Genomic DNA, 24,261 nt, shown 5'->3' on the forward strand with positions numbered 1-24,261 from the left:
AGGAAGAGAGAGATGCAGATAGGGTGCAGATTTAAGCCCCACTCGAAAGAAAACTAAACAAGCTTTCAAGGTCCTGAAAACAAAGAAACCCTGAAGCAAAGTGCTTGGCGTCAGTGGAAAGTAAAATCTAAATAAAATCTAAAATTGCTTCAGAAAATCCAATTTTGAGCATTCAGCTCTATTTCAGAGAAAACAAAGATCTCTGATCACAAAATAAAAGTCATGTTAGGAGTGTTTGACAAACCTGAGCAACTGAAGCCAGTTAATGTGTTATTAGTGCATTCTGTCTTGCATAGGTTAAAAGAAAATGCCACCATAATGGTGCACCTAAAAAATGCAGTCTAAAGCCCCTGTCACTGCTGGACGTTTTAGCAAAAACACTGCCATACGTTGGATAAGTTGTGTGTACATTTTGTATAAGTTATGAGTACGCTGAAGCACTCCGGCACACATCGACATACGGCGAGTACGTCAAGAAGTTCTCGACGTATGCCAGCGTATGCTCATATGTGGGTCATAAGTTACAGGTTAGTTATCTGATCGTTGACAAACGTTAAGTGTAAGTTACTCATGGTGTCTAGCTTATCGAAAACCTACGAGTAACTTCTGTATAACTTATGCGTAACCAAACAAGAACTTATGTCCAACACATATCAAAGTATTTGACGTGTTCCGGTGAGACGGTGCAGCTTTAACTGATGCTTCGTAGTGCACATTGCAGTGAGTAATGAATAAGTTTGGCTGTCGTTGGACATAGGTTCTGGGCTTGTTATGAATACATTATGTATACGCCTAAAATTAAAAAAAATATATAGGAAGTTCAGCGTACGCCAGCGTTTTAAGAGATTTTGGGACGTCTGGCATACGCTGGTTAAATCGTCAAGGTGTGACAGGGCCCTAAAGTTTTATTGTAACGTCTGATCTCTGACTCCTCATCAAATACAGTAACCTTCACGTACATGCAAACTAAAAAGAAATAAACAGCTGCATGAATGAATGTGCCTGAAGGAGGCGCAAGGGTCACATTATGCCAGAGTCACCTTTCACACAGAGCCTGCTCTGTTATTATGGGTCAAAAACGCTCACAGTGCTGTTCATCTGCAATTTGGATTCTTTTTTTTCTTTTTTCTTTTTGTTAAATAGAGAACTTTTCTTTTTCCACTTGAGGCAGAAATAATTCACAGACTTAATTTCCAAGTATTTCTTTAGTGATATTATTACTGAGCAAATTTCTGAAGCTGATTAGAAAGCAAAGAAATGTCCTTAGAGAGAAATATTTTACATGCTGATAAGGTCGCTGTTGTTTTGACCACGATATTCCTTCCTTTCTAAGGACACCGGAAAAAAAAGTTCTGACCATTTTCTTGTTTTAATTCAACAATGAAAAGTATCAAAACTTTATTAGAACAGGAAGGCTCCTAAATGAAGGAGGTGGTGCTGAAGGCTTCATGATGGGATTACAAGACAACCGTCCTGAACCTTTATCTGATTTAAAGTGAGCTCAAAAAGAGGCGCTTTAAAAAACCAGCAGATCGTTTGGGCTTTTTTTTGCAAAACTAAAAATACGTGTTTCTAGTTTTGATTGATTATCATTTCTTTTTTAACCTTCCACACAGAGCACAGCACGTCAGACCTTCTGGATCCAGTATCTTCCCAGTTAAATGGTGCATGAGCAACATTCAAATGTTAATGCTTCTTTAAATAATGACCTTTCTTATAAGAAAAACAAAATAAATCTTTATAAATATGACCTGATGCAGGATTGATAACTGCTCTTCACTACTTGCAGATAAGGTATGACTCGGCAAAAACAACAATCCTGAAACAATCTTAAATTCCTTTAAATGTTATAAAATGAATTATGATTTTTAATTAAAGATGTTTCCTTTTAACAACTACTACAACTTACAACTGAAAGCTGACTTTTTAATTTTAACTTTATTATTTAACTAATTATGGTTGTTTTATCATTGTTCTGAACTTTCAGAAAGCATAAACACAAATTTAAGAAAATAATTAAGCTGATAAAAGATGATCAAAAAATTTTTGATTAAAATTTATTTAAAAAAAAATACATAAAATAAAGCACCATCACTTCAGATATGCTGGTTTATACCTGAGCTGGACATGGTTATTGTTGGTCCACAGCGCCATCTAGTGTTTACCTGGAGTTTCGCACATATGCGCTGTGCTGCTGTTTAAAACTTCTGCTGTCCCAATTTTGGTAAATACCAAAAATAGATAAAAATTGCACCTGAAAGCCCACTCATGTCGTAATATCTACTGGAAAGATTTTATGATACCCTACAGTAGTTGCCGAGATGAGGTCAACTATGACATTTCAACCTGGTGTACGGCAGAGAAATCATTCTGTATGGCGAATATGGTTAAGCATTCTCTCCTGTTGTGTTTGTAGTCTGCACAATGCTGTGGCATTCATTTTTTTTATATATATCACCATTTCAACTTGTGTTGTTCAAAATTACCATGATAGTTTGATTTTTATCAGATGCTCTCTAGCAGTCAGTTGATGCATTTGATGCTTCCTCCTCTTCCTGCAGCAGATGAACTAGGAAGTCTATTACTGTTTTGCCCAAACAGCAGATTAGGATAATCTTTGGATTCAATTAGGGCTGAAACAATTAATAGGATTAATTGTGATTAATTGATTATTGAAATAATCGTCAACTAATTTAGTAATTGATTAAACGTTAACTGGAGTATAGAAAATCTAAAACTTACCTTTAGCTGACAGAGCAATCCACTTAGAGAAGTAATTATATAAAAATAGTAAAGAAAATGTGTAAATATTTTGCATTTAAGAGAAAAAAACTTTTTCGCCTGTCAATCTGCTGTATCCAGAACTCCTCAAGTGAAAGTTTCATTTTCATCTGGTTTCATTTTGTAAAAACACTTCTTTAAGAAACATTTGGCTATCTGATTATTAATCGAGTAATCAAAAAAAATACATTGACAGATTAATCGATTAGCAAAATAACCGTTAGTTGCAGCCCTAAATCCATGACGTTTCTCTTATCTACCACAACAAAAGCACTTTAACAAAATGCACCAGTAATTTCCACTTTACAAGTGGAAAGGATCATCTTCACCAGCATTAGACACAGGGGGGAAAATGGCTGAAAATAAGAATCTGGCACATTTGATACCAGTGATTAAAAATATGTAAAAGCAAAATAAGTCAATACAGAGAAATACAGTACATCAGATGACAAACAAATGGATTTAAACATTTAAGCATAAAAAAAAAACTGTTTATCTGGATCATTCCCATGCACTCTGTATATAAAAATGCTCCATTAAATGTGATCTATTTTGTCAGTAAACTTTAGTGTGTTACATTCTTTAAAAGCCAAACATTTCGCCTAATCTTTTTCAACATGTGATTTTACCACAGTGAGGTTGACTGAACCTATTTTCATATTTGCACAGCTGTCTTCATGTCATGCTACAGTAACTATTGTCTGGTTGAGTTTTGGACTTTGATGGTAAATGCAAAACTTCAGTCTTCTTCACAAAGTTTGAATTTGGAACTGGATTGTTGTCTTTTCATATATATATATATATATACAGTATATATATACATATTTGTTTTTTATTTATTTATTTTTTTTGTAAAAAAATAGCCTCATCTGTTACAAATGACAATGTGGTTAATAGTGTATATTAAGCTGCCATTTAAAAAATAACAAAGATTAAAGAGAAAACATGATTACAAAGCATTGGCCTATCAACAGAACGATGATATTTACCAATATTTTTGATGAATGTTCCCATTATAGTTATATGGACTAATTTCAAAAAGATAAAAACTTGCTCATTCTGCTTTACAACAACCAACCGTTTCATTAACTGCATAATACCAATAATGTGGCTGTCTATTTGCAAATAATGAACAGTTTAGCAAAGCCTGATTTACGTTTAAAAACGCCTCAGAAAAGACTTTAAATAGAAAATCTTAAACTCTATTTTAATATAGATAATAAAACTAAAACAGGGCGGTTAGATTACAGATTGTTAGCATGACAGGTGTTATGATGGGAAAGTATTTAAATAGTAAATAAAACACACACAATGCTCTAATTATATCTAAAAACTGAATGTAGAGACTTCTGGTTATGGATTTTATGTTTTACTTTTCTTTTTATGACAACATCTAATGTTGCTGAAGGCGCGCGGAGTGTGACCTTCCACGGTTAACAAGCTAACCGTCGTTAGCCATCCAACCTAGAGTTACTTCAAATAATGTCTATTTAACCCAGAAGTTAACTTTTAGTTAATTAATCAGTCCCCGAACTGAAACACGTTCAGCTGTAATTATGCACCAAACTGAAAAAAGTCAAGTTAGAAGGAAACAATTTCTAGTTAGCGTATCTTACCTGTTAGCTTAGCATACCAGCTAGTGGAGCTCAAAGATGTCTTCCTGCTGCATTGGGTTTTTTTTTTTTTTTTTTTTCGCAAATGTAGTTTTACTCCATCAGATAATTATTGCCTGTGTTAAAGTAATAGCATTAAGTATAGTATATTTTCAGTAAAACCAACATTTATGAAAAATAAAATAGAATGGCATGCAACTTTATTTAAACACCTCAGACTTTTCTACAGTTTTAGAAAAGTGTATCACTTTTGAGATGGTTATTTAAATATACATTTTTACTTTCTTTTCTTTTTTACTTTTTTGTTTCTTTTAAAAAATACAGAAGTCTAAAAGGAGTGGCCTGCAACACCAACAGTAAAATCATACATTTTTATATACATTTTCTTTGAAATTACACAGCACTGTCCATCTAACATTCTGAGAAAATTCATCAAAAATAAGTTCTGCCATTGCAGTAAATTACACTTAGTGACTTTTCCAAATCATGATATATATTCTTAAAGGTAGAAGTCTCTGAATGTCTGTCTTACTGGACTTGCAGATTATTGCACTTATTTTATTAGAATTTTGTTAAAATAATATTAATAATCAGATATTCAGCCCTTGCTTTAATTAATATCAAAACATCAACTTTTTTGTTTTTTTTTACATTGGGATTTTCCTCCAGGCTTGCCCCCAATTTGGCTCCAACCAGCTTCTATCAACAGCTGAAAACACTCATTCCCACAGCAAAATGCTGCTGCTTCCATGCTACCTTCCCATATCCCTGTTACCTTCCACTAATAGCTCTTCTTCAGCTGAGAAGAGCCAAAAAGTGGCTTTGCTATGGCAGGATGCATTTAAATTTTTAGGATAATTATCATTGAAGATGTTGAAGAGTTTATTACACCCCGGTATGGGCTGCCTGTTGCACGCCAGAAATTATATTTTATTCTAATTAAGACAGTTCCTCTGATTTATAATCTTCATTTTGTACGTGGCAAAGATTTTGAAATTAGATGAGAGCTGTGTCTTCAGCTAAGAACGAAGTGTGATATTTTGATAAGGCTGGAGCCATGGATGTCTAATCATCTACTAAAGTGTATGATGTAAAATAAGATGATGTGGCAGACTGGAGATGTATAAAATGCCTTTTTATCTATTAAACGGGGCCACTTCCTGAGAGGTGAGCAGCTGCCTTCTGTACATCTAAGCAATTTCTCTGATCTGAGTAAGATTACAATTACTATCAAAATCTGTCGTCATGTATAGTGGTTATGTAATACATATAAGGGATGAAGTGTTATCTAAAGAGTTTATCCCAAGCAATCTCTTTTCAGGAAAAAGAACCAGAAAGATAGAGCATCAGGGTGTATACACAGAGCCTATTTTTAACAGTATAAAGACCAAAATGAGTCCAGAACTGTGTTTTATTTATTTGTAGAATATGAACAGATTTCAAATTATACAGCAAAAAATGGGCATAAGCAGTGATTATTTGAATAAAAATAAAAAGAAGTGCACCAAGTATTTGAAAAGCATCAACGAGCCGTACAGATTTTATGGGATGATCATGACAAATTAGCAGTAGCTTTAGTAGAGGCACCTGCATATCAGCAACCATACAGTTATTCCTGTGGATTAAAATAATAAGATTTTATTTGTAGCATCAACTCAGCTGTCTCTAGATAAATTATGTTGGCAGTGGCTTTACACCGTTACTCCTAAGTGTGACGGAGGAAGGAAATGATATGAAACTTACAGGACCAGAAGAGAAATAAAAGGAATTTTAAAAACTGACATTAACTAACCATAAAGATCTAAGAGAAGTGCTCCCCTGTCTGATTGTCGCTCCTTTTTCCAATGTGCTTCTTTACAACAAGGATGTCGCTACAACGTATGGAAAAATATCAGTGGAGCAAGTGTGTCTGGGCTAATGCATGTCACAGTGTGTGAAAAGGCAGCACAGCATGAAGTCTTCACCAACCACTTCCCCTCTAACAGAGGAGGGGGGCCGCAGAGCTTCGAATCAAAATCTTATTACATCGTTCAAGCATCGCCCAGTTTTCTTCACTACCACCTCCATATCCTCGATAACCAAGAGCCCACATTGAGAGTCAGCGAAATACCATCCAACCTGACGGCTGCTTTTACTTTCCTGAGCATCATGTCTAAATACGACAGCTGCAATTTATCTGCTTATTTTACTTTTCTTTGTTATTTTTTATTTTTTTTTTGCATAATGTCTTTCGTTGGAAGCCACGTTGTGTTTTTCTTTGTCCTTTCGGTAGTTTGGATGGAAGTCTACAAACGTAAAAAAAAAAAGGAAAGAAAATAAATAATCTTTCAGCAGTTCAGGCTGACAAAAGATAGGGAGCGGAACAGCACATCCTTCAGTCCTGCATTAGCATTTCCCTCCAGTTGAAACTGTGATTGGGTCCATGTGTCAGAGGCAAGATGGGTGGGTCGACCAGCTGCCACACGCCTGTCTCTCCCATTTCTTCACAAGCACAAAAACCCAAGTAAGGAATCTGCAAGCAGAAGAAGACAGATGTGCAAATTGTGAATGAGGAACTGGAAGGGAGGGATGGGAGAGAAGCATCTGAGATAAAGTAGAACTGACCTTTCGGACAACTTGGATAAAGTCCTTGGAGTTTTGGGGGCTGAGGCCCTGTAATTGGCGGGTGCAGGCCTCCAGGGAGGAAGCATGGGCCACAATAAGGACTGTGTTTCCTGTGTGAAAGAGGTGAGGAGGAGACACATTCCATAGATGCCGTTAGTGTTCTGCACCATATGGACACGCTGTTACTGCTATCCACACCCTTTGAGCTTTTTTACATGTTCTCCTCTTAAAACAACAAACCTCTATTGAATCTAGATACATTGAATAAATAGTGCATCAGTCTAAAATAAAAAAGTTTCTCAAAAATGATCTTAACAATAAAAAGTGGACATTAAAACTTTATTTAGCTCTGGACTTGATCAGTACATAATGATCTTAATTTGAGGCATTTGTCCCACTGCAAGAAAAACTATGGTAGGAAACTGAATTGTACAGAGGGAATCTGTAGAAGCATAATCCAAAATGAAATGAATCAGTTTGAAAGTGAATTTTACAAAATCTAAACTAAATTTAAAATTGTTAAACTGAATAAAAATCTATTTAAGGAATATTTACCCCTCTTTTTGCTGAGAAACTGTATTCTTGAGTGTCTTTTATTGCTGTCTACATGTACTAGGGATTATTTTAAAAATGTATGGATCATTTATTGAAATTGTACGGAGCCCCTCTGATGACATGGTCAAAAAAAATTTTTTATTGTGGCCACGAAGTAGTATTTCGTGGCCACGCAATAAGTTTAACGTGCGCACGAAATACTTATTAATAATATTAATATCATTCCTGGACAACCGGTCTCCGCCAAGTGACGTCAATTGTTTACCTCGGGCGCGGTACACGCCTTTTCCACCTAAAATGGCGTCTTAGCAACAAATGTCACGTGACTGGCGGAGACCGACTGGGTAAGCAAATCAAGCACGCCTTCTCTAAGGTCTAAGGCGCGCTCGATTTACTTACCCAGTTGTCCAGGAATGATATTAAGGTGCGCTCGATTTGCTTACCCAGTTGTCCAGGAATGATATTAAGGCGCGCTCGATTTGCTTACCCAGTTGTCCAGGAATGATATTAAGGCGCGCTCGATTTGCTTACCCAGTTGTCCAGGAATGATATTAAGGCGCGCTCGATTTGCTTACCCAGTTGTCCAGGAATGATATTAATATTATTAATAAGTATTTCGTGCGCACGTTAAACTTATTGCGTGGCCACGAAGTAGTATTTCGTGCGCACAAAATAATACTTCTTGGCCACAATAAAAAATTTTTTTTGACCATGTCATCAGAGGGGCTCCGTAAAATTGTGTCTAAAACTGCCAGTTTGGTGCCCTCCTCAGTTTAAAAAGGGTTACTGCATATGATTTTTGCCATTGGCTGAGGCCAAGATGTGGTTATTAGCAGCTGCGGTTCACCTAGGGACTGACAATAAATTGAATGATTTTATTAAAAAGGAAAATAAAAAGTAAATCAAGGTTTTCTCCATTTTAAAGGTTAATAAAAAAAAATAACTCTATTAAAAACTGGATAACAAGTCTGAATTATTTGTCCAGTCTGATTTAACATTAGCTGTGTGTCAGTTAGTCACATGACCAAAAAAAACTTTTAGAGAAAAATATTAATTTTGAAACTAAAAAGTTATATACTACAACAAAAAAAATTAAAAACGCATCAAAACTGAGTAACAAGCGTGTTTGCGAAATGCAGCCGCATAGTTTCACCATGCACAATGTCAATCAGTGATCGATTACTCTGGTCTTCTCAAGGAAACAGATGTGTGGCAAGAAACAAATCTGAATTTTAGAATTGAAATTGAATTTTACAAATAAAAGTGAAATTATTTAAACTGAAATAAAGCTTAAGTGAAAATTCAATCTAAAAGAGTGTTATCAGCTTCACCTGAACCACCTGCAATGTCCCTCATTCATCTCCAGCCAATCAACTACGGGCCACACCTTCTCCTCATTTACTAAGAGCCGCATCATTTAGCTCCTGCTTCAGCTTCTCTTTCCTGCATGCAAGCGAACTTTCACCCACCTCCCCTCCATCTTCTCCCTCATTCTCAGTCCCACTCGCCCTCTGGCTTTTTCCTCCACCAGTGTAAGTGTATGTTGATTCACAGCATCAAAGCCTTCTGCCGGGGCCTGTGTGCCAAAGAACTTATTTATCTCGTTATCTGCTTCTATCTCCTTTAACCCCAGTCGGCCTCAGCAGATGGTTGCTCACACAGAACCTGGTTCTTCTGGAAGTTTCTTCCTATTAAAAGGGAATTTTTCCTCTCCAATGTTCCTACATGCCTGCTCAGTGCGAGGGAGTCAATGAGTCCTCAAAATCGGCTAGTTTTCCTTAGATAGAATCATTTTGAATATGATTGGATTACCTCTAATAAATAAATTGAATATTTTTCTAACTGCAGCTTTTTTCTGTGCGAGTCTCTCCAGGTTGAAATTCACTTTCAAACCAATACATTTTAAATTGTGACTCATTCTGGGCAATTCAAATTTAGTTCCTAATGGCACTAATTTCTGCCCATAATGAACCTCTGTGTTATTTGCAGCATTTAACAGGTTTTCCTTATGATTGCCCTGCTTTTAAATCCACCCATCTTTCCATTACTCTGCCCTGCATCCATGCTGCCACCCCTTAGTTATCATGCATTGAAGGTGAAGACCAGTGTAAGTATTATAGTATATAAAATACTTGGTTTTGGTCTACAGTATAAAATCCCTACAAAAAAAAAAATTAAACATTTTAAGAAGCTTACCAAGACTTTTGCACTCTGCCAGGATCTCTCGGGTCACTTGGAAGCTCCTGCTGATGTACGTATCGTAGGACTCCGACACTGTCAGTTTGCTTACAGGAATATGAGGTCTGCAAATAAAAAAAAAAAAAACAATCAAGGTCAAAGAAGATTTAACTAAACCAAACAGCTCCAACATCTGTGCCGCTTTGCACCTGTACGTTGTGTCAACACTCAGGTTAGCGGCACCCAGATCAACAGGTGGGATCCAGGCAGGGAGGCAAGTTCCCGGAACCCATTTGGTCCATTCAAACAAACCGGGCTCCACGCGGATTTTCGTCTTCGCCTCCTGCTGCAGACCTGAAATGGATCAGACCAGAAGGGGCGGATGTAAGGCAGAGAGGTTTGCTTTGCTTTTAAACCCATTTTGACACCCTTCCTAAAATAAAAGGGGCATTCAATAAGTAATGCCCCTGATCCACTTCCGGTTGTTTGATCTAGCTGAAATTTTCCATGTGCAATGACTTACATCTCTATAGATTAAGTGGAAAATTACTGCTATAAACTAATTGTGGTTTCATATTTACAGATATTTGAAGTTTGTAAAGTCTGAAATGAAGCCTGTTGAGTGTAAAACATTTTACAAGGTCATATGATGGGGCATAAAATCAAAAGTCTCCCATGGTGTGCATCCTTTCAAATAAAAAAAAACGAATCACTGCTCGACACTCAACAGGCTCCATTTCAGACTTACCTCAGTTCAAAAACCTGTAAATCAGAAACCACAGTTAGTCCAGAGCAGTAATCTGACATTTAATCTATAGAGATATAAATAAATGTGCGTGCAAACTTTCAGCTAGATCAAACACCTGGAAGTGGGTCAGAGGCATTAATTATTGAATGTCCCTTGTAAGAGCCTGAAGAATAAAGGTTTTAGACCAAATACTGAAACTCTCACATGAGTCTCACTTAATCCAAGAGAGCATGTAGCCCCTATGTGACGCTAGTCTGAGGTCGGTTCACTGACAAGGTGAACCAGGACGAGCTCCTACCTAGGAGGATGTTCTGGGCCGTCTGGATGCAGCGAAGAGAAGGAGAGCAGTAAACAAAGTCTATCGCTGTGTTGCTTTCTAACAAAGCTTCACCTAAAAAGAGCCAAAGCCATTCATTAGAAAACAAACTCAACACAAAAGAACCTTGAATGTGTGAAAAACTGGTGATTAAAACACACAGACCGACTAGACGGGCCTGGGTGGAGCCAAACACAGTAATCGGACAATCTTTTTCATAGTCTCTATGGCCTCCGCTCCTGGTGGGCAGGCTGCACGGCATGTTGAGATTGGAACGGATGTATCCGCCTGCGCAGCACAAAGTAAAGTCTTAGAGGAGAAGAAAAACCCAGCGTTTGAACAATCATCTATCAAGTCTCCACCTTTGGAATCGAAGCACTGGGTGACCCAGTGTTTGCCGAACACCACGTCCATCCTCTCCCCATGCCGACACACAAACAGCCTCATCTTGGACGAGGAGGAATGAGCCGCCGGCCTCGACACCTGAGGAGGAAACGGCACCTTCAGGACGTTTTTTTCCTCACACTTTTATTTGCTGTGTTTACATTTTGTTCACATGACAAACTGTAATGTACTTCTATGAGGTTTTTGTGACAGACTGAGAATAATTCTAACATGAAGGACAAAATGTTTAATAAAACACAAAAATCAGCCCACTTTACTTCAATCACCTCTATATAAAATGTTTCATCGTTCCATTCTGATTCTGATCACATTTTCAACTTCTTGCAAAATTTTATCTATTTTTATTGTTTTGTTTTTTATGAAGTTTCAGATTAATTAATGTTAATCATTGTGTTTGATTGGTATATAATATTGCATCATCCTGATCCCAGATTTTCAGATATCGTTGGTTTCTTACCCTGACTGACTTGGAGATCTTAGGAAAAGTGGTATTGTCATAAATGCAATGACAATGTGGTACTGTTTATGACATTAATAATGCTTTTCAAGAAATTTAAGGAGTTCCTAATTTGAATTTTGAGTTTTTCATATTAAAACGTGTGTCTTGCTGTTGGGCTTAACCTGACAGACAGTCCGGAGTGTGAAAGTAGCCTGGTCTTTTTGTTTTTGTTTAAACCGGAAAAGCCCAGAAGCACGATCTTGGTCCTCCCCGACTGATGCCAACCCTGTGGTTGCTAACATTAGCCTGCCTTGATATCACCATTATCGTATCTATTCTACCAATCAGAGACTCACCTGCAAGCAGTAGGTAAATGTTGCTGCTTGCTTATTGTGTAAGAGCCCGGAAAGGATGGTAAACAAAACATGGCTAACTGCTAATGCTGCTAATGCAACATTCAAATGAACAGGCTTAGTCAGATTCACAGCAGATTATGCTCTGCACAGCTGAATTTATCTCCACCAACTCCTTACAGCGGCAGCATTAATATGTGCCCACCATTAAAGATGTTTTCTCTTTATTGTTATTTCTGATGGTCCAAATATATTCACATGAGCACAGAATATCTCTCCACTGTCTGTCTTTTTACCAACGCCTCCTTTGTGGCCACTGTAGATATTTTTGCACGTGAGTTTGCACCTCATTTGCAAAAGTACTAAAAAGGGACAGAAAAACTGTGTCACAGTTCTTGAAACCTTAAGTCTAAGTCAAGTCCTGAGTGAGGCAGTAGTCAAAATGCAAATCATTTTTAGAGTGAATGACCCATATACCGGCTGCCGCAGGTTCGAGTCCCGGTCCCGCTGACTTTTGCCGAATGCCTGTCCCCTTTCTTGTAGGGGGAGTGTCAGCCTAGTGGGCATAGAGCTTCAAATCCTGAAGTTCTGAGTTCGAGCCCCACCCCCACAGACTGCCACTCTGGCTCTCTGAGCAAAGACCCTTAACCCCACACTGCTCCCTGGGCGCCGCACAATGGCAGCCCACTGCTATCCAAGGGGATGGGTTAAATGCAGAGGGTTAATTTCGTTCCTCTGTACTTGTGACAGAATAATGACAAAAAAAGCTGGAAAAAAGAAAGAAAAACGCTTTCCTGTCTATATACTTTCAAAAATAACAAAATAAAGGCCACTAGAGCCTAAGAATAAATAAAAACAAAAAAGAAAAATCATTTTTAAGTCTTTAATGGCCTTTCATGAGAATTTTGCTGAATGTTTTGTATAGAAATCTGACTGTAATATCCACAGAATTATCCTTTTCTGAAACTGATAAATCAGATAAATCCAACAAAAAAATATTATGCATACTTTTAAGACTAATGCATCAGATTCTTTTTTTAAAGTACTTTCCTACAGTATTTAAAGCACTAAATAATTTTCGAGTCACAATCCCCCTACAGGACCTTTTAAAAATTGCACTGTTGTAAACACTGCCACTCTCTGTGAGCTTCTCAGCACCTCACAGCTACAGTGCTCAACTGGAAGAACAACATCAAGACCAAATGTCTGAAGAAGTGGCTAATATTTTAAATGATCTAATATAATCTAGCATACTGGATCTCCAGTAAACCATTTAGCTGCTCTCAGTAGGTGATTCCCCCTTTCCATGTTTTATAGTAGCTGTGAGTGACATCACTGTATGTTCCCAAATGTTTCCTCATATCTGATAAACTAGCTCACTGTGTGATACTATCTGCAAACATTCAGTCAGTTACATTTGTATTTTGTATTTCGAAACTATAGTAAAAAAAAAATTAATTAACAAGATTTGGTAAATTAGATTTTGAAGCCATATTGCCCAGCCTTAGTCACATGGCGATGATCCTCCAAAGTACTTAGTGGATTTTATCCTTATTTCTCTTTTAATGTTATTGCCACCAATGAATGGAAATGAGATGGTGGATCCACAGAGACATTTTTTTCTTCATAAATAAAGGATTAAATAAAAACATGCTGTGGCCTATGAAGAAANGATTAAATAAAAACATGCTGTGGCCTATGAAGAAAGTCGATTCAATGCGCCTAATCTAAAGTTTGGCGAAAGAAAAAAAATCTGTTTGATGGAGAAATGTGGCAAAAAAACTAGCATCCACAATTACACTGATTGTGTTGGTCTGTTACATAAAGTCCTAATAAAATTTGCTCTGTGGTTTTAATGAGTAATATCAAGGAAGAAGTTAAAGGAGGGTTTATCCTCTCAGGCAGACTTTCCCTCCTTTAGCTCCTCACTGAAGTTGGCAGCTCTGTTCCTAAAGCAGGCAGCGAGGAGATAAAGACAGCTTTATTCAACACAAACCTGTAAAGGAGGACAGAGTCCAGCGAAACTGGAGGAATCCATAAGAGTGTCGAGCAGACTGTCATTCAGCTGTCCGTCAAATAAAAGCCCCCCCACAGGCCGGCCAGAGGTAGATGGAGAGGCACAGTTGAGGAAGGAGTGAGAGCTGCCAATCAGACACATAAAGTCACTCGGCTGGTTTACAGCGGGGATTAACCAAGTTTTTTTTCATCCTTACCCATGAACGACCCATGTGTCAGACTCGTCGGCATGGCTGATGTAGTTCTCAGGCAGCAGGCCAGACAGCCCCGTGCCCAGCGAGGTCCCAAACACCCAGCCCTCACTGGCAGTGCTCTGCTCCACTGGAGACATGAAGATGAAGTCCCCTTGCAGCAGCTCCAGCTCGTCGTCGTTCTGAGGCACGTACGGGTACATGACCTGAAGCGTCTGCAGGAGGAGAAGGAAGGTCACTGCTGGTGCTAGGCTGCTTCAGAGAAGCAGAAGAATCATGCGCCATTATTGTTGAAAGCAGAGAACGCGTGTTTTAAATGGAAATTTAAACTTTGAAATGAAACTTTGATTAAAAAAAAGCTTTTGAGAGTAACTTTACTGTTTTCTTAGATTTTGTTTTTCAAATATAATTCGTTAATGTATTTTTCATTCATTTAATTCTTTTAAATGAACATTTTTCAGATTAATTCTTTTCAAAAAAATATTTACAGATTACTTGTATTAAGATATGGCTTTTCAAAAAGAATTTTCAAGGATTTCTTATAGATTTTATACTTTCACTGCCCCCCCCCCCCCCCCCCCCCCCCCCCCCTCCCCCCTTTTAAACTGAGTTATAATAATTGAATTATTTTCCTGATTACATTCTCTTCAGTTCGGGGGCGGGCCTTTCTCTGGAGTGAGGAGCATTTCTATTGGTCTGCTGGACGTTAGCAACAATATTGTGTTTGTGCTGATGAAGATTCTCAGTCATCCAGGTCATAGTCATTCCGTAAAAGTTTAAAAAACAATCCACTGGACTTAGTTTCCCCCTCTGTGACTTTGGAAAAAAATATGGTGTTTGCATTGGGCTTGAAGTGAAAATATTTAATGCATAAAACTCTATCTGATAACAGAAATTTTATGAAAAATAAATTAAAACATAAAGTAACTTTTGAGGGGAAAAAATGTATAAACCGATACATTTAAAAATATAATATGATGAAATTAAAAAGCCATTTTTGGTTAAAACATTTTTCAAAGTTTCATTTTTTCCAACTTTTATTTCAAAAAGGTGTTTTTCACTTGCAGCAATAATGAACATATTTCACTCCAAAGGGCTGCTGGTTTAGTGGGAGGGGCTTCCTACCTCGTGGTTAGCAAAGCGAATATCCCTGGAAAGGAGCACGGCCAGCCAATCACAGCCTGCCGCCACGTCTATGCCTTTGGACAATTTCTCCAGAACTGGAAGGTGGCTGCTATGAAAGTGGTATGCCATGGTGACATGAAGCTGCTTCTTATGCGGCTCAACGTGGGCATCTATTATAAAAACAAGCAGCACATGTGCTCAGTGGGGGGTCAACAGACACAGCGACGCTTTATTCCAAACTGAAGGAACAAACCTGCTTTAGCTGCTGCCTCTGTTGCAAAGTCTGCAGCAAAACTCTTCAGAACCTCGGCCATCTGCTCCTCCACGAAAAGGCCGATGAAGCTTGAGGAGACGTAGAGCTCCAGGGGCAGCGGCATAGGGATGCGACCCTTCCACTTGGCCACAGTGGTCTGGAGGGCGTCAGTCAGAGCCTCCACCTTCTCATCAGCACACTGAGGAGAGCAGATGACAAGCGATGATTACGGAGAAAGAAAACAGCCAGCAATGCTTTAAGCTTTAATGTTTTAAGGGCACAAAGTTCATATGTTTTACTGGAATGTGGTGTCAGTCGCTGTGAGTATTAATCTGAACAGGAAGGACAACTTTTTACAGGCTTATCTGCAACATAAAGTTGTGAAAGTATGGATTTTGTTTGGTCTTTCCAGAGACAAACTATGCTGAAATGACTTAGAGACAGAATGGAGATACTAATTTAATCCAAGGTTTGAACTTTGACTAGGACATTCTAACAATCTAAACTGAAGCAGTGCTGCTAGTCCTGGTTCTCTTGCTGAGGAGCTAAATCAGGTGTGTTGAAAAGAGACACATAAAACATATTCTAGCTTTCATTCACTGGCTTCCTGTCAAATCCGGAAAGAATAAATTAAAAATATATAAATTCTTGGACTTTGGGTTCTTCAGATAAATCTATCGCTGTTGTTCTGATTATAACAAACCTAAAATGTTCTCAGGGGGCCCTTTTCTCCAAAAACCAAACATTGTAATATAGAATTTTAAGTTTATTATAGTTTTTATTTAATCTAGATTATCTAAAAAAAGATCATATTTACAATAAACATGGCCAAGATTTGTATTGGAAGATTTCTAAAACATTTAAGTCTATCATCTGTTGAGCATTTATGCCCTACAGATTATGAAAGTAGATCAGGTGGGTCCAAAGGGCAGCTCAGGGGACATTTTTGGCTCTTTAAGCGATTTTAGGTGGCGCTTATTAGAAATAAAAAATGGCCTGATTTAGGTTTGCCAGTTCAGGAGGTTGATGAAGATACAAGTCTGAATTAATACGGTAGGAAACAAGATAAAAACAAAGATAGAGAGAAATAAAAAATAAATATAAATGTAAGGTGCAACACCTCATTGGGAAATTTATTCAGTCGTCTTTAGCTTTTATTTAAGTTTTATATCTATTTAGTTTTATTTTGTTATTTTATTTAGTTTTAGTTTTATTTAATTGCAAAAAGATGGAATTTGGCAGCGGGTGTAACGCCAAACTAATCCCGGTGGAAACACGTCTATTCAAATGTAAGTTCTGCTTGTTTGCTGATCTTCATCACACTTAAAGAAAAAGAAAGAATTAAAAATGACGTAATAAATTCCTAAATGGAAGGTTCCCTTTGAAATATTTTTATGCCACTAGTTAGATTTATTTTTAAGAAAATTGCTAATGTTTGATGTTACGTTAGCCTGCCCCAAAGGTCTACAGCCACTCACATGCAGCATCACTGTGTTGCCATAGGAACCACTGCTTTTCCATTCGCATTTATACCCCCCGTGTACAATCCAGGCGCCTTCCACAGCTGTGAGTGTGACTTTAAGGGTTAAGTTAAGGGTTAGTGGTTAGGGAGCGGTTTGGGATTAGGCCCATGAATGGATCCAGAATCCACTGTTTAATGGAGACAATAATATAGAATGAACTTAATATGGTTCTGTTTGTAAATATTAACTCTAGATAAACTCGTTCAGATGGAGAATGCTTTTGTGAGTTAATGGACTTCATGGAGCCAAGTTTTAACATTCCTCTGAGAGCAACAGGAGCCAGAAGCTGCTGTTTAATAGCGCTGCTAAGAGCATTAAGTCTCTCCCAGCACTGGTTGTTGGAAAACATTAAAACAGATGACTGCATTACGACTGCATCTTTAGTAAAAAAGAAATGTTTAGCAATTAATCTTAAGGAAAGATTGTCTAATACAAGATGGCTGCTTTTCAAGGTTTTAACCTAAACCTGATTCAGCAAAGCTTAGCCACGTAACCTCTAGCTGTGAAAGAAAAACTCCACTCCAAGAAGCAGGACTCCAACACTTATATTTATTTGGAACCAATCCAGATGTTCTCTGGATTTTTAAAACCCTAGTGATGACAAAGGTCACCATACACACAAACCTTCAAATCAAAATGTTAAAAAGAGGATCTGGTTGTTATGAAGAGCTTAAGTTTCTAATGAAGCAACATTTTATGGTAAACCACCAGTCTAACTATCACCTGCTAACGTTGGTGATAGTTAGACTGGTGGTTCTGAAAAATTATCTTTTTTCTACAGTTTGCAGGACGGATCTACCATAGATAGATCATAGAGGAGTTTTAAGGAGTATTCCACCTCCAGTTTGAATGTGTTTTTGTCATTACAACAGCAAGAAAATCTGTCTATTTCACCACAACTCATTTCTACGGAACAAAAATGTGTGTTCAAGCAAATGAAGACACAGATAAATTGTTTCAATAATGAGGAACTTGAGTTCTGAGGCTAAACTGAGGTTTTGAAAACCAAAACATAAAAAAAATGAGGGTAAGAGTCTATCACTTGCGTAATAGTGCACTGCTCGCATGTTTTCAGCAGATAAGAAATCTATGCAGCGCACAGAATAAAATCCAGCACTGTTAATGAAGTGTAAATGGATTGGACTAATAACATTATTTCTCTTTCATTTGAAATTTGTGTTTAATTCATTTTATGACTTAAAAGTAACAACGAAAATAGGAGAAACAAATGTGTCCAACGTACACGGAACAAACTGTCATCCCCCCTAATTCTGTAATATAATATTGAGAAACAGAGCACAGATTTTGCTTTCCATAACACATTAAATATAATAATAATTATACTAATGAACAGGGAATACATTCATGTTTATGAGAACTTATAGCATCTCATCCTGCTGGATGCCCCAGCTGGCTTTAATGAATAAACAAAATGTAGCTGCTCAGGGTATGACCAGGCTACTCTGCAATACCAGTTTCATATATCACCATCAAATAAAATATTTACTAGTGTTGCACCAATGCCATTTTTTGGCTGTGCAGTATCGGCCGATATCGATACCATCTGTTTGAAAGTGATGTGTGTGTTTATACATGAAGAACTGCATAAAATAATTGCCATCATGGCTTTGTCAAGTTGCTGCCTACCTTTGTGAAGCAGGAAAAAGACTAATACAAAGTGAATCCAGTAGAACTTTTTAAGTGCTTACCTGGAATGACTGACAATAGTTGAATAAACTTTTGGCTCTCAAAATGGTATCAATGCCCTATTTGTTGGTATTCACTGATACCGATACTTTGGTATCGGTATCAGAACTCCTCAGAACAGGACTCAGCTGTTCGCCTACATCTGAAGTCTAAAGGACTCTCGTTTGAGGACAACGACGTCCATATTCTGGCCAAAGAAGAAAGATGGTTTGAGAGAGGGCTTAAGGAAGCCATTTTTGTTAACTTGAAAAAACCATCTCAGCAGAGGAGATGGTCTTTAGATAAAACCTTTCACATAATTAATAAAGCTCTTTTAGGAACAATACCCAGAAGATTTACCTCCCACCTGCCCTCACCTGACTCACACTTCAATGAGGCATGCGACTGAAAAATTAACATTTCAGAAGGAGAAATCAGAGCCACCTTTTTTCGCCCTAATTCTTTATTCTACCTAGAGCATAGTAACCTCAGCGCTCCCCACCACTAGAAAAAACTGAGGAAGCTTCTTAGATGAGAGACGAAACATCTTCTTCTTAACGTCCGGTTGCCTAAACTGAACTTTTCAAGCCTCATCTCATCAGTTTGCAACAGCCCTGCTATCCAATACGCACAGCGCTAAAGACGCACCTGATCACAGCACAGTGAGATGCTCCGTGTGCCTTTTTCAGGGTTTATACATGAATGAGTAACTCTTATTTAATGTTCTTTAATCCTCTTTTAATGCTCTTAAAAAAAATTGTAATGCCGTCAACAAGTACCCATGACTCTCATATGTATATATATATATACACGGCAAAATCCTTCGTCATCCTCACCTGCAGCCATGTCCCGAGTTCTTCGTTTTTCTGCCACTTTGGTTCAAATTTAATTTTTTCCCATTCTCTAGCCTTTTTTTCCCCTCAAGCTTCTTTTCTAAAGCATTTTAATGCCACAATTATCAAATTTAATTAACTTTAATGCCAATTAAGGCCTTAATTAAAAAAATAATGATTTAATGACTTTTAATGATTTTTAATGACCCGCGGAAACCCTGTTTTTATTTTTTATTTTTAACTCAACTACATAAGGAGGCAAAAACAGGAACAGGGTCAATCTGCACATTCTCAGATATGGTAACTGAAACTAAAGCATCGAGATGTGAGGAGCTAAAGGAAATCTCACAGCTTCTGGATATTTGTGCTACATTTATAGCATTGTGAAAGATTTAGTTTAATGAATCAAATCAAAACAGCATCCAGAAAGCTCTTGAAGTGGGATATATTAACTGTAGGAGAAGTGAAAAGAACACGTGAAAAATAGATCAAATCTAAGTCACATTATTAGGGACCACTGTGAGTAACATCAGACATATATATAAACTTGCACATCTGATGTTGCACACTATGGTCCTCTGTGTACTCAGGGGGCTGGTTTGAATGGCCAGTCACATGAAAAACTAGAGGGAGCATTGGTGGCAGTTAATATGTAAAGGTAGGAAAGGTGAATTTACCATGAAGAACTGGCAGAGGGTGATGTGAGGGAAGATGTTGTGGGCCTTGTTCTTCCCGCAGGAGAGGCGGGACTGCTTCCAAAAGTGGGAGAGCTGCTGCAGCAGAGGTCCGCTGGGTCGCAGGTACAACACATACTCTCTGGGCAGGGGGTCGTCCAGGAAGGGGTCATCAAGATGGGAGAAGAGCCTGGAAACAACCAGAAACAGTGACGTTAGTGACAAGAATTTCCTCCAGCAGATGGCAGTAACGAGATCCAAAGCATTACTTCAATGAAGGACTGCAAATGTTAACTCTAGAACATCTGTTCTCCTGTTCTGGGTGTGAGAGAATGAGGGGTGATGTGTGTGTGCGTGTTGTTCTCACCAGTCGCACGCTGCCTGCACGTTTTTTCCTCCTGTTGAAACCAGAGCTTTCAATCTGCAACGAGACAGAGAGAGGGGAGATCAAAGGACGGTCACAAAATCAATGCTCTCTCTTTCAGACCAGCTGCGTTCGGCAGAGCTCGCATCATATCGTTCATGACAGCTTCAATACTGGAACCAGAGGGCTAGTCGAAGCAGCTGATTCTGATTTCAATCAGCTTTGCTCTGTGTCGGGAAAGCGTTAATGGAATATCATTGTCAGGAAACTGCATCTGTTGGTTTGATTCATGCAGCTCGCTCTATGATTAAGTGATGACCACTTATCGGTTAGAGAATATCTAGGCCGAACCAACTCAATGTCCTGTTTAATAATCCATTTTTCCATGCAATCCATTCTCCAGCAGATGGGTTCAGGTTTTTTAATCCCTTTTTTCAAGTGCAAACTTCACCTTTACTTTACAATTTTCCTCAGAGCTTTAAGAAAAGAAGCTTTTTTTTCATGCTTGCATTCATTATCTTATTGAAACTGCAGAGATCATCTGTGCTCTGCAAAGAGTCTAAAACCAGGACATTCATACAGAGTTCCACTAGGGATCCTCTACACTCATTATTTAATCAGACTAGAGGGTTTTATTAGAACCGGATGAAGGAAAGGCTTAATAAAGTAAAGAAAAGAACTCGGTGTGCTTTAAGTCCCTCTTTAAGCATGAAAAAACAAATTTCTAATCTTATAACATAAAGAGCCGTATACAGTTCAGCTTTTTGACCCGTTCCATTCCTGCATCAGTGAGCTTTTATTGACTGACAACTCCTCTCCAGCCACGCCGACAGGAAAGGCCTATATAGTCGTCCTTTAAAAGGGCTACATCCTCTTCTCAAATGATGAACCATGAATCCAATTAACACGAACATGAGCTATTTTTATAAGCTGTCCTTCTGAGAGCTTTGCTCTCCCTGCAGTCGCTTTGATTCCACAGCTAAATCAGTTCATATGTTCTCAGTTCTGGTTGGGGGATGTTTTAGTGCTATGGAGAAGGAAACAGTAAAGAAGTATACCTTGCAAATGGCTTTTATTTGCAGCCCACTTAAATAACAAAAATAAAAAAATGAGTAGTGCATCACTGTGAATTTAAATAAACTGTACAGACAAACATCCGGATTCGTATGTATCACTGTTAAAGGCCACTCACGCTCACCAGCTCTCATTCCATACTGTTATCCAGGTGCGCCAATGCTAATGCTAACCTTTCAGATTAATTAATTTAATACAACTCATTTACATTTTAAATGTTGACACAAATAATTTAATCATTTTTAAATAAAAATAATTAATGGGTTGATCAGTTTTATATATTTTAACGACGAGGACATACACCTACAAGTTTACACTTTTTAAATGATGACCTTTCAGCTCATATTATTGTACAATTACATGCATTTGTGCAAAAAAAAAAAAAAAAAACAAGTTTTAAATCAATTGTTTTATTGGATTGTGTGTTTAAGTATACTTGCTAAAGTGCTGAAAAATTTGTATACTTGCTAAAGTGCTGAAAAATTTGTTAACGACTCCTTAAACATGATAATACATTTTCAATCTGTATTTATTTATTTATTTCAGTTATATTTGTTTATTTACTAATGCTTTTTCATTTATTTATTTCCTGATGAATTGATTTATCTAAGTATGAAATATTGCCTCCTTTAGCCTTCCACAGAATGTGTTCAAAGGTCCTTCCTATGTAATCTGACTGAGCTTAAACTGTTTTACACTGAGGCAGAAAGGTTAGACGTTCTTTTAATGTTATTATCAACTAATAAGTGTGAATACTTGTTAAAGTATATGTGAAACTAAACCTCCAGGTTGATTCTCCTCTGGAAGATGGATTTGCTAAATAGCTAAGATTAAAAATAAAGAACAAAAGGTGACAAAAATTCCACAGCGACAAACTTTTTACCCCCAGGTTTAAAGCCATGCACCCAAATAAGCAGCGACTTTGAGTTTTTGGTCACGGTGCCGATGCGTCCTGCACCGTCCGCCCAGCTGAACGGTGCAGGACGCCTCAACCTTCTCTGCTCTTCTATGATTCATGTTTAGATCGTTCGTTTTCTGGCCTCCCTTATTCAGATATGAAATAAACAAATAACCAACAGCAGTGATGGAGACCGCAGCTGAACTCTGGGCCATGCTGCTCCGTCTCCTTTCAGCCGCAGCGCTTTGTGCATTGTGTGAGAACAAGGCAACGGCCAATAAACGGCCCATTCATGGCATCAGCAAACAGAAACACAAACCGTTATATTACCACCATGTTTGTTCCTAAATGATAACCTCACTGTTCCAACGACATCATGAGCAGCTCTTAATACCAAACCAGTTGTTTCCCATACAAATGTACAACCTTTTGACTTTTTTATTAATGCAACCTCTCTGTGTGAGACGGCGCTGATGGTGCTTGTTGTGGCCCCGTTTTTGTTTAAACTCAAAGAGCTATTTTTATATTTGTCCCACAGAGAAGGTCCTAGATACGGAGGAGTCCCTGAACCCCGAGGCAGAGCGCTCCGACACGCCGCAGTAGGCCATGACCTGGTTGATGGGATTGTGGAATATTGCTCCCCTTCTACACCAATGAGAAGGAAACAAACCGAACCGCTCTGCTGCGTTCATGCACGACATTTCCTCCAACTGACCCAGTTCCTAAACCCTGGATCAGAGGAGAGGACTTAACATGAGGAGCCATTCGTAGGGAACAATCGCCTTATAAGAAGATTCCACCTGGTATTGTGAGGAGGAGGAGGAAACCCCCCCACACACATCCTCTCGTCTTTTTTATTTCAGAAGGGATTATGGGATTACAAGCAGATGTGACTGAGGCTTCATAAAATCCAATCTGAGCTGGAACATCCGATTGTATGCATCTTATCTTTGTTCAAATAAAACCTCATGACACGAAACATTACAAAGGATCTTCAGCATGTTTGCTGTGCAAATACAAGAACATCGTGCAGCACGGCTGGAATTTGATCGGATCGTTGTGGTTTTTTTAAAAGATACTAATAAGGTTAAAACCACACAGCTTCAGCCTGCTGTTGGCTTGTCAGTTTTAATGGTTTAATAATAAAATATCCTGTGTGGTACCATACTTTTAGTGACCGTTACAGGAGGATCAGACAAGTGAGATGTTTCTTCTACTATGCAAGAAGAGGATGCTGCGTAAAGCGCCAGGAGCTCACTGCTTGCAGACCATCAGTGTCAACATAAACTTTGATCTCTTGACAGCTGCTGAAAAAAGTGCATCAAGTAAAAAGATCAAAGTCGGAGAGCAACAGCGACGCCCGCCTGCCACTGCATCCTGTTGTGTCACGCAGATGTACACTCAGCCTCTCATCGATGTTTGAAGCCACACAGGACTTTAAATCTGCTGTTAACAGAATGCTCTGATTTTCCGAGGGTAATGATGCAATAATGAGCCTAAATATCATTTCAAGTTGTTGTTTTTTTGCCTTCATAAAGGTTTCAACAAAATGGAGCGTAAAGGATACATGTTGCTCAGTAGTGAAAATGCTGATATCTGAATGAATGTGAGCGAAACCCTCAGACGAACAGA

The 24,261-nt window shown here is 38.1% G+C and overlaps 1 protein-coding gene across 1 annotated transcript in view; it reads right to left on the bottom strand.

Annotated features, from left to right (window-relative positions):
• Window positions 1-6,602: 6,602 nt before the first annotated feature.
• The window catches only part of ubash3b (ubiquitin associated and SH3 domain containing B), a 37,873-nt gene continuing 20,214 nt past the window's right edge, over window positions 6,603-24,261 (bottom strand). Inside the window, exons 2-14 of the mRNA XM_015397295.1 lie at window positions 20,661-20,714; window positions 20,297-20,483; window positions 15,578-15,776; window positions 15,325-15,494; window positions 14,206-14,414; window positions 13,989-14,133; window positions 11,158-11,278; window positions 10,961-11,083; window positions 10,778-10,870; window positions 9,941-10,085; window positions 9,750-9,856; window positions 6,999-7,108; window positions 6,603-6,906 (exon numbers count right to left, since the gene is read on the bottom strand). Coding sequence (XP_015252781.1) covers window positions 6,769-6,906; window positions 6,999-7,108; window positions 9,750-9,856; window positions 9,941-10,085; window positions 10,778-10,870; window positions 10,961-11,083; window positions 11,158-11,278; window positions 13,989-14,133; window positions 14,206-14,414; window positions 15,325-15,494; window positions 15,578-15,776; window positions 20,297-20,483; window positions 20,661-20,714 — 1,801 coding nt within the window. The 3' untranslated portion in view covers window positions 6,603-6,768. The remainder of the gene's footprint in view (window positions 6,907-6,998; window positions 7,109-9,749; window positions 9,857-9,940; window positions 10,086-10,777; window positions 10,871-10,960; window positions 11,084-11,157; window positions 11,279-13,988; window positions 14,134-14,205; window positions 14,415-15,324; window positions 15,495-15,577; window positions 15,777-20,296; window positions 20,484-20,660; window positions 20,715-24,261) is intronic.

Source organism: Cyprinodon variegatus, unplaced genomic scaffold (assembly GCF_000732505.1).
Source record: "Cyprinodon variegatus isolate N-32 unplaced genomic scaffold, C_variegatus-1.0 Scaffold850, whole genome shotgun sequence".
In the NCBI taxonomy this organism is placed as follows: domain Eukaryota; kingdom Metazoa; phylum Chordata; class Actinopteri; order Cyprinodontiformes; family Cyprinodontidae; genus Cyprinodon; species Cyprinodon variegatus.